At 37.0% G+C, this 10,855-nt stretch overlaps 1 protein-coding gene across 4 annotated transcripts; it reads right to left on the bottom strand.

The window, feature by feature from the left end:
* Positions 1-1,206: 1,206 nt before the first annotated feature.
* On the bottom strand, positions 1,207-10,223 carry LOC122409803 (WD repeat-containing protein 44). Of its 4 annotated transcripts, XM_043417634.1 has the most exons (7): positions 9,992-10,223; positions 9,481-9,667; positions 8,504-8,675; positions 7,149-7,796; positions 6,314-6,556; positions 5,651-5,941; positions 1,207-5,492 (listed from the first exon to the last, which is right to left on the bottom strand). In XM_043417634.1, exons 2-7 carry the CDS (start codon positions 9,546-9,548, stop codon positions 3,759-3,761), a joined length of 3,156 nt encoding a protein of 1,051 aa, XP_043273569.1. In that variant the 5' UTR covers positions 9,549-9,667; positions 9,992-10,223; the 3' UTR covers positions 1,207-3,758. The 4 variants fall into 4 exon arrangements, with proteins under 4 accessions (XP_043273569.1, XP_043273578.1, XP_043273559.1 ...); XM_043417643.1 differs by having other exon boundaries at positions 8,504-8,672; positions 9,481-10,223; XM_043417624.1 differs by having other exon boundaries at positions 9,481-10,223.
* Positions 10,224-10,855: the final 632 nt, after the last annotated feature.

The raw sequence follows: 10,855 nt of genomic DNA on the forward strand, positions 1-10,855 counted from the left end.
TTCCTTAATATAAAAGTGTGATTAAAGATATTGAATAATTTTCACAACTCGTCGTGAACTTGATTTTTTATCTGACACGATAAAATTTATGTTAATCATTAAATAAAAATGAAAAATGATTGAGTAGATGAAAAGAAAAATCTTGTAATCAGACCACGGTGGAATATGGTGGGGACGAATCGAATAATTCAGTTTTAGCAGCCAATAATCATGCATGAAATCACAATCAATTTTCAATTGTCATTGTTTCATTTTATTTTTTCGTTCTTGATAAGTCCAGGATGGTGTCCGGATTTGTGATCGCATAAAAAAAATAATAACACTCTGTTCCTTTTCGCTTCGTCTGATGCAGTCATGGAATTTTTTCGTCGCCGTTTAGACATGAATAATTCAGCGTAGCACCCATGTTCAGCACGAACTGCCCTTAAGCGGAAGAGTGATGCTCATAATATCAATTGCAACAAACCCTCGTAACGATTATTTCTATTCGTTATGATTATTTTCCATCATACAAGGAGACTAAAGGGAAGGAGTCCAATCTCCATATTGAGCACCTGTTATAAAAACGTCTAAAAATGTCGGGAACCCGGGTTCGAGGAACGGCCACTACGCGTCGCATTGTCGTTACGTTACATAAAGAGCTTATTCGCGCCTGTCAAAAATGGTTGGATCAACGAATCACATCACTTCTACCTTTCCAAAATCCGACCCCTTTTGTTGGATTCGTACGAATCCGTTGTTGTTTTCATACGATAAGCCATAAGCGGAAAGCGGACACGTATTTTTCGATACTCTGTGTTCACTGTCACTATTCTTGATTTTTAACGGTTAATTGAATTTCCAAATTCGAGCTCTACTTCTTCAGATTCAGCTATTTAAAATTTGGTGAAATTGTGCAGTTCTCCCGAATTCGTTGGATATCGTAATATAAATCGAAGTATGTGGAAGGAGTAAACTTTAGCGTATTTTACTGCAGCAGTTCGAGTTTAAAAATGTAATAAAAAATGTAGAAAACGTACAACATATTATTTCATGTAAAATATGGAAACTTCTAGAAATAGAGAATTTGGGTTCAAAGTTTTAGTTATAGGGAGTTTTACTTTCATCAGTTTCGAACTCTAGAATTTTTTCTTATAAAGTTGGCAGTGTAGCTTATTTGGAAAAAGAATTCATTAGGAGCCACAAGAAATCAAACGTTAGACGTTATACTTTTTTTTCATGTCCTTTATACAGGCGCGTGTATACATATATATATGTGCACATACATACATATATATATATACATATGTATTAATGTTTGTAACCTATATAAAACAGAGTAAAACATAAAACACATGAATCATATCACTGCATTATCCAAATACACTTTCGTATCATACACGCGACTAAATAAGAGATCGAAAAACGATAATTATATCTTCTTTCTCTAGTATTTTTTATGTTTTTCATTCCTCTCTCTCTCTCTCTCTCTTTCTCGTATATTATTTTCGTTTTGCTTTGTGCACGCCGCTCGCTGAATGGCAATTTCATAATTACGATACATTTATAGCTAGAGCTTTTTTCTGCACTATGCCATTAAAAATATTTACAATTGCATTTACACGATGTATCTATATAAAACAAGGGCTCGCATTCCCGTGTTGCTCTTTGCAATTATTTACACATTTGTTCTGTTATTTTTGTTTGTTTGTTCGTTCGTTTTTTTAATGCTTTTATTTTTTGCGTTTTCGCTTACTTCTAACTCATTTTTTATGATGAAAAAAAACTCGGAGATTCGTCTACACGATTTGTATATTCGTAACTCTTCCTGTTTTTTTTCTTCGTCTTCAACGCGCCTTGCTCTGCAATTTACAAAAGATCATTTGTTTATTTTTCGTTGCGTTTCGTTTGTTTGTTTTTTCAAATCTATTACTCTCGATTATCTCATCAAAGCGATCAAACCGGATCGTTCCTTTTTTGTTTTTTTTTGCATATTTAATTGACAGAGTGTGGTTTAATTATTTTTCGCTATGTCCCAAAATGGGAGCTTGAAAAAAAGAAACAAGAGACGGTAACGAAGGAACTTTCAATGCTTCTTTTTCCTTTTTGTTTTTTGTTTTTTTTAATTTTTTTTTGTTTTTTATCTATTTGTATAAATCGATCGTTATTGTCGAACGTCAACGACGAACTCGAACAACAACGTCGTCGTCGAAAAACTCGTGCAACTTTCCAGAATTTCTGGATAATCAATGTTTTGTCGCAAAAATTGTTTATTTTTTTCCCCCCATCTTTTTTTAATCATGATCACACAATTGTCATTTCCGGGTTGGAACAACGTATTTAGCATCTTTCTAATTATCATACTTTTACTCAAAATAAAAATTCTATATTTCTTATCGTAGTTTTTCTTTCAGTTTAAATAACACGCTCAAAATCACGATGAGAAAATAACATTCGACGTTGACATTGAACGAAGTATGCGAATCCGAGAAAATCAATGCCACCAAAGAGACCGTCGAATATACTCCAATATCCTGAACGGGCGAAACAATGATTTTACAAAGACCGCAATCCTCGAGATTGAAAACATAATAGAAAAGAGAAATACATAGATTTGAGCTGTAAAATGATGCTAGAATTAGCGTGTAATTTGTTGTCAAGAAATACGACATCGATATATTTAAAAATTTGTTGTTCTGCCTCGGATCTTCCTTAATTATCGAATTGGTAATAAACTAATCATATTCAAACTGCATCCGACAATCCAGTGTAGTTTTTGGAGTACAATGTTCATGATAAAATTGAAATACACGTGAGCATTTACTCTCATAAGCCCAAGGACAAAGATTCACGATAATCGAGCGAGCTTTCATCAGTTATTTTACGAATGCTTGTGCAATGGCCCAGTGAAAGCTGCTTCTTTTGAGACGCAAGCGAATAATTTCATCTATCGTTCGTGCACGCATACGTGCGCACAACATTCCTCGAGTATTCGTCGGTTATTGCGTTAGCTCCACTAAGGGCTTGTCCCATGGAGAGTGGCAAATTGAAAGCAGTGACGCAATCACACGCGCTTAGTGACAGTGAGAAAATGCTTGGTTTTCCAATTGGAGTAATGACAACTGTCAAATATTCTTGAATTTTCGTAAGGTTTTAAAATCATTTGCGATTTCATATTTCTTTAAAAGATACAAATTTGTAAACATAGAAGTTCTCACAATTAGAAGAAAAAAAAAACAAAATATGCTGTTAATAAAATGTCCCGTTGATTCGACTTTCACCGGATATAATACTTTCTACTAATTTCCTGAATGTTTACCGTGCGATTGCATCACGATTTAATTCGCGTGAACAATGACGAAAATGAATCGGGTCGTCACGAAATTTGTGTCTATTACATTTTTTCTTTGACACAGAGCGGCGGAGATGAAAAGAGTAAAATTAGAAAAGTACCAAAGGTCAAGTCGTGTCCAAAAAAGAAATGAAGAACGATGAACCAGATTGGTTATAAGTGCTCAAGGGAACATTAAAACAATAATGGTCATAACGTGAACTTTCGACACTTTTTAATTTGAAAAAATATCAAGAACTTTAAAGATTTTTGGGATAACTGTGATTGTGGTGAAAAAAAACTTCAAAATTATTTACAGATTGTTGGAAAAGGAAAATTAATTCCGTTCTGAACACGACGGAACATTCAGCGGATCCCCGAAAAAAAACAATGAGAAAAAAAAATTATTCCTTCATTCGAAAGAGCGTATGTTACAACGAGATTGCTTTTATGCTAGTGCCGAAGCAGGTAAAGAGCTATGCTTTGGTTTAGTCTTGTTGAGAAAGACTTTGATACATCCATTAAAATCAGCACTAACGAGAACGTGACCACCACAACCTTTGGTACGTTGTTCAACAACAGGATCAACGGGCGGTGAAATATTGCTCGTTCCCGCTCCATTTTTCGACTCATCTTTCGCCTCCCATTGTTCTCTGGCTTCGATTTGTCGTATAATAATATCAGGATTCGGTGCAAAAACGGCACAAGTCACGACGGCGTTATGGGCTTTGATTCCTTCCCAAAAATCGTTACGATCCCTTCGGACGCTTGAGAATTTCGAATAATCATGATGAGTTTTCCAAATGTAAATGCATTGATTTTCGGAGCCGCTAACGATGTATTGCCCATCGGGACTGAAACTCGCTTTTATTTGGCTGCTTACGTTCACATAGCCCTTGTATTTGCACGATAAGTTGAGATCTCGAAGATCATAGAGTCTTATACGACTGTCATTAGAAGTAACGAGTATTTTATCTTCACCAGGCATTGGTTCAATACCGCTTATTTTTCGTCCACGTGAATTTTTACCCCGAGTCGATCTTACGTCAATCTGCGTGTGATACTTCAACTGTTCGGTAGTGTAAAAAATACAACGTCCGTCGTAGGAGCCGACAACGGCGAATTTGCCGTTTTGACAAAAATTTGCAGCCGTAATGAGTTTTGTTTGTCCATTGACTTCGTTCCAAACGGCGACTTTCTTGTCAGGTATGTTCCACAGTCGTAATTTACCATCGAGCGAACCCGAGAGAAAATAACGGTCGTCTCGAGGATGAAATACAATCGCAGTTACGAAATCTATGTGCTGGAAACAACAGAGGCATTCTTTTCGCGAAATGTGCCAAAGTCTCACAGTTTTGTCCATCGAAGACGAGAGAACGAAGTAATTTTTCGACCACGAAACATCGAGCAAATCGGAGGTATGTCCAGTGTACGTGCAAAATGGTTTAGGCATAAAAGGACTTTTCGTCCCTTCGATCTCACTGAAAGCGTTGGCTACTACGTTCGGATCTTCCAGAGACTGTTGCGAAACCAAAGACTCTTGAGACGGTGTGGGACTAACGTTCTCTGCGTTGTACTTCGTTCTTCTATCCTGAAAGTACGTGAAGGCATCCCTCAATACCCAAATTCTTAAAACACGATCTTGACCAGCGGTGGCTAATAAACGACCGCAAACGGAGAATTTCATACACCAGACTGGACCAACGTGCTCTCCGCTCAGATCTTGAACATGTTGCAGACACGAGAATTCGTAAGGACCCTTATGACTGTTGGACGCTTTGAGTTTTATGCACTGTGGTTCACCAGGATAAACATCGTCTACGATATCCATCACATCCTCCTTGTGCCGAGCGTGTGAAACTTCTTGAGCTATCGACTTTGCTTTCGACATTGTTTTCTTCACCGTTGAGCCGAAAAATTTCTTCAATTTTTGCGTTTTCCTACGTACCCGACCCACCGTCACCTCATCGTCCGGTGGTATCGACGACATTTTACTGTCCACGCTCTCCTCGTCACTCTCCTTCTCCTTTTCCAAACTCGAATTACTTATGTATTCCGATGTCAACCTCATAATATGCAGCGATAGTGGATTTATACACTGCGGCAATTTGTCTTCGGCTATGCTCAATGGTACTCTCTCACCCGTATCCAAATTTAGAACAGTCACTTGTTCTAGTATTTCCTGAACAAGTAGAAAATTACATTGGTTTCTTCACTTGAATAAAATTTCATTCGAAATTTTCATTCACGATCATCGTTTAGTCTAAATTCAGACTCACAAGCTTTTTGAATGAAACTATTCTAATAACTGTAGGTAAATTATACACTCTGAAGGTTTACCATGTCAGTCAGCCTTTTTCCCGAATCCGTTCTGGTACGTACAAACATGTTGAGCTGCTTAACCGTATCCTGATCACCAGCAGATTTCCGTCTCTCTCGTGAGCCTTGAGGACTGAATCCTGGTATTTTATGAGGACCCAGTGAATAACGTCCAATACTATTGCTGGAAATGGATCCCATAGGACTGCTAGATTTATCACTAGAACGGATGCTCAGAAGTTCAGCTTTCATTCTCTCAAGTCGTTCGAGTTCATCGCACGAAGGCCCTTCCGCTTTGGATTTGTCCTCGTCCTGTTATTATAGTATCAATAAGATAAACATAGCAACGAGTCTCCGGTCGGGCGAATTAATTCTTCACTGCGCGTAAGTAATTGCGGGCATAAATATTCTGAGGCTGGGTTTGAAAACGGGAAGCTAAAAAACTGGTGAAACTCCAAACAAAGTATCTTAGTGCGCTGTTGTAGCGAGGGGGATGGGGGGGGGGGTCAAATACTGGGAATGCAAAATACGAAAGTAAAATTGTCAAATTACAACGGACAGAGAAACAAAACCAAGCAAAGTTTTGAGCAAGGGCAAAAAGAAGAAAACAAAAAGAGAGAAAGATAGATCAATCAGGAGTGATTACTGCTCGACAGCGATACACGTATTTTGTATAAAACTGACCCGGATGTTTCGGCGGGCCATAAAAAATCCTTTGGAGGGCGATTCTTGCGCTGCAATTTGGCCATCCCTGAGGTAAAGGATGAAATTACTTCTAGAGAAACTTGCCTGAGGCTTTACGACGTATTGTCCCTTAGTCGCTGAACGTATGTCGAGCGAATGCTCGAATTCACGTGTTATCGATTCTATCGTACTCGCTGGACTTGGCAGTGCTGATGCTGTCACCGAAGAGTCGGTCGAGGTCGGCTGAAAAATAGCACACTTTTATTAAATTCTCGTTTCCAAACTCTATACCAAATCCTCCCATCGATATAGCAAGTTCTATAAATACCGATTCCAGTGTGTAGCATGCATTTCTCTTTAATAAAAATATGGGGATGAAAAATATGTCTATATACTTTTTTTTTCAATGCATCGAGTTGTAACGTTGTAGAACGAAAAAAAAACGACGTGAACCATTTGTTATCCAAGTTTAGAGTGAAACTAGGGAGAAATGCGATCATGAAACTTTTTTAACCTACTTTTTTTAGTGTACTTCTGAAAATTTGTGATAAAGTTTGAATGCATAATCGAATTATCATAAAAAATATTTCGAAACTCAGATAGAGTATCAAAATTTTGATTGTATCACGCGCTGTTTGAATTCATATTCTGAATGTGATACAGAGGTCAAAACAGTCATCATAAGAGCTTATAATGTAATTTTGAATGTATTTTATATTGAAGGAGAAATCCTTTCGTTATTTCAATATTTATGATAGTATTTCGCATGGAATTTTGTTCAGTGAGGAATCTATGGGCTTGGACTCATTAAAAGAACCAATAATAATAATCTCACAGCGAGGTCAGTCGGTGTCTGTGGTTTTGATTTCTTTTTGCGTCTCGGTGGTGCAACAGGTGCGCCGGATACGCCACTGGGTACCTCCAAAATTTCCATAGTCTTTCCATTGTTTTTGGTACTCGCAATAACGTCGGGTTCTTGTAGACGGACGCTCTGAGCGACGATTCCTGGAGTATCGGCATAATCGTTTCTACCGTTAACGGGACTTTCTTGAAGAACGTCACCAGAGAGAGTGAGAACGCTCGAAGATTGTGAAACTTTGCCGGAGGCAGGTTCATCGTCTCTACTCGGTATACTTGCGATCGATGACATTTGACTGCTTCGAGTTAAATTTGGTGCCGTCGGTGCCGGTTGTCCACTCTGTACGATTCCCGAAACGCTGTCTGAACCACCTGCTAATATTCTTCCTACTCGGCCCAATGATGTCATACTCTGCATACTCAACGTATCGTGCTCTATTATTCTGAATGGATGCGAAGTCTTCGATGGTGTTGGATAAACTCCCTCGATTGACGAAGTTTGACTATCCGGCGGTGAACTGTTTATCGGTATGTCATCATCTTCAGTTTGCATACGTTGTCTCAACTCCCGGAATCTTCTTCTATCAATGATCGTGTCATTGCTCGTCACTCTTGTATCTTCCTCCTGTTATTAAATACAATTTAAGTTAATAAATGTTTATAATTCTGTAGAATTGAAATTTTCATAGTCAGAATAAAACGAAAATTAGCTTCATCGAGTTATTCAATTTTACATTCTTCCTGCACAAACTTAATCGAACTACAATTTAATTATTTTGCAATGAATTTTGCTCAGTTCATTCTTTGTTATTTTTATAATATAGAACCTAGCTACGAACAATTAATTTACTATATTTTTGATTGAAAATACAAATACTGAGCATAACTAAATATCAAAAATGATTTGATCTTTCAAGGATTCAACAAAATTGCTGAATAATTATTGTAATGGGTCGTGTGATAGTGTATAATCTCGTTTCGGCTCAATATGCAATTTATTTCTTCTCAGGTCTGTTATTAACATGCCTCCCTTTATAAATGCATCATTGCTAGAAACTTCGAGAACGATACTTTTTTCCTGAATGGATACTCGTTCACACTTTTGAGCGGAAACAAAGTTGGAAACTAATCATTCACACATCACTTTGCATTGATTTTATGTTTACAAATATGATGGATGTTTTGTAACCCATACATAAAAAATATAAAAATCACTTTTCCCAATACTTATGAGCAATCAGAAATTTCGAGTAAAATTTGAATTGAATTTAATACATAAGGGATTCTTCAATGGCACTAAAGTAATGGAAAGATATAAAATGTTACACTTACAGCTTTGGCGGCACTAGATTTTCTGTCAGCCTCTACACGGTTTTTAGTGGTTTCTGTCGGTTGTTTTGGTTCAGCGGGCTTCACAAAAACTTCGTCGTCCTGCAATGTCTTTGCAGTTGTCGTTTTCTCCTCACTTGTCTCAGTCGAGACAGACTCACGGGCTCTGCTTCTTCTTATGTGAATAGACAGTAACATGTACCAAATGGAAAACAATTTGATGACTGAATAAAATGGAGAAAGTATACGAATATAGAAATAAATATTTATCAAAATTCTGTTCAGCCAAGATCATTCACAATAAATTGTAATGTACTGATCACTGGAATTACTGAATAATAAATTCAACTAAACACTAAATGAATAATGTGATTGAAATTTGCCTAACTGATCCTAGAAAATGTTTACAATGAAAATACTGGTTTTTTATATGATCATCAATGAGGTAACCATTGGCAGTGAATCATCATTCGAATGCAGCAAATATATTTTTTACGTGCAAGTTACCAGCAAATATTGACTAACAAATTTCAATTGTTCTGTATCGGTTTAATGTGCATATAGAATTCAATCAAACTAAAAACAATATGCACTGTCACACTCCTCTAGTGCAAACTATTATCAATACAAAAAATCAGTTATATACTCAGGTCAAATAACACTTAATAATCTTGAATAAACTGCTTAATTATCGAATAAAGTATGTTAATAAAGTTTAATTTGAACCAAACCAGAGGAAGTGAAACATTGAGATGACTCGAGAAGTAGAGAATTAAAAAATTTAGTTCTCAAATAAGTGATATTTGTATTTTGTTTATAATTATTAATACGACCATAATTTTAAATCATTTGAATAAGAATGAATAAGGACGAACAGATTTTGAATATTTCTTATCTGATATTGAAACTCGTAATTAAACACGTAAATATCGAATCAAATTTACAGTCGAAATGTTTCAATCGAAGTGGTGACACAATACCTTGAGGTGCGATTGAAACTGTCATCTTCGGCATCGAAAAATTCTTCAGAATCACTGCTGCCAGACATTTTTGTCCGTTTTTATTGGTCGGGTATGTCAATCTCGTCAGCATCGGAAATACAGGGTGTCTTGTCAAACGATGACTTTTGTGTCACACACGCAGGCACACAGCAGCGAATAATAAGTTCTGCGACAATTGGGAGATATATGCGAGGAGTGAGTTCGGGCAGACGGGGCGGAGAAAAAAAACGAATAAGAACGAAGAACAGAGCAGAATGAGTGACTGATTCGTAAAACAACGTCGTGAAATCGTGAAAGAATATATCGATGTTTCGAGAATAACGTGAAACGAATAATATAGTAGGCGAGATGTTTTTTTTTCCTATTTTTTATAATTCATCGATAGTCAGCTGCATCGAGCACAGACGACGTAGAACAATCGCAATAGGGACTCCGGACACAAATACATGCGAAACTGCCGAACAAGCTTTTTCTGCTCTACTCGACTAACCAACTTGGACTACTGTACTGGACCAAGCCAGATTCTCCATCCGTCCATCCCGTGTTGGTAATAATAAAACGACTAGTGAGGGTTTCCTCTCGCATGTACACGCACACATACACGCCACACAACTCAACATCTGCCGATGACGTTTTTGTGTGGATGAGAGAGAAACTATGTAACCGATGCAACTTTCCGACTTTCCGATTTACAACGAAAATTTTCGTTCTGAAGTAACAGTTTTATTTGTCGCCACATCGTTCAATAGCGACAGCACTGTACTGCCCGGTCGTCGTATTTAGCACCCACCTCCGTGAACTTGGCTGACTGAGGACGAGGACAAACTTCCGAATACCCAAAACCGAATTTTGCCGCCGTGTTTGACGCAATATTTATATAGTATAGATATTGAATTTTTTTAAATATCTTGTGTAACACCGATATGTGTGGTGTGACTCAATGCAATGCTGATTAATATATATGAGTTGCATGGCATCATCTCATACGTGTTAAAAAGTTGAAAAAAAAAAATGCATTCAATGGAATTATTAAATAATATAAAAGATTATTAAGCAATATAAAAAGGAAAATAAATGGTGAAATAAAAAAATAGAAAATTCGTTTAAGTATAGTAGATTTTTTAGGAGAGCGAAATTGTTTTTATCAAATTATCGCTTTGAAATGAGGATTTCCGATCTTGGCAGCTCATATAAATTTCGCCTGTTGTTATGGTTTATGCCCGTTTTCTCCAACGTTAATCTGAGTTTAAACTCGGTTCATCCTATCTTGAAACTATATGAAAAAAATTGAACTGAGTTTGATTGAACCGCGTCGGAGAAAACGGCCATTAGGCTTTACTTTAAAAGAAACCGG

The sequence above is a fragment of the Venturia canescens genome, chromosome 1 (assembly GCF_019457755.1).
Source record: "Venturia canescens isolate UGA chromosome 1, ASM1945775v1, whole genome shotgun sequence".
In the NCBI taxonomy this organism is placed as follows: domain Eukaryota; kingdom Metazoa; phylum Arthropoda; class Insecta; order Hymenoptera; family Ichneumonidae; genus Venturia; species Venturia canescens.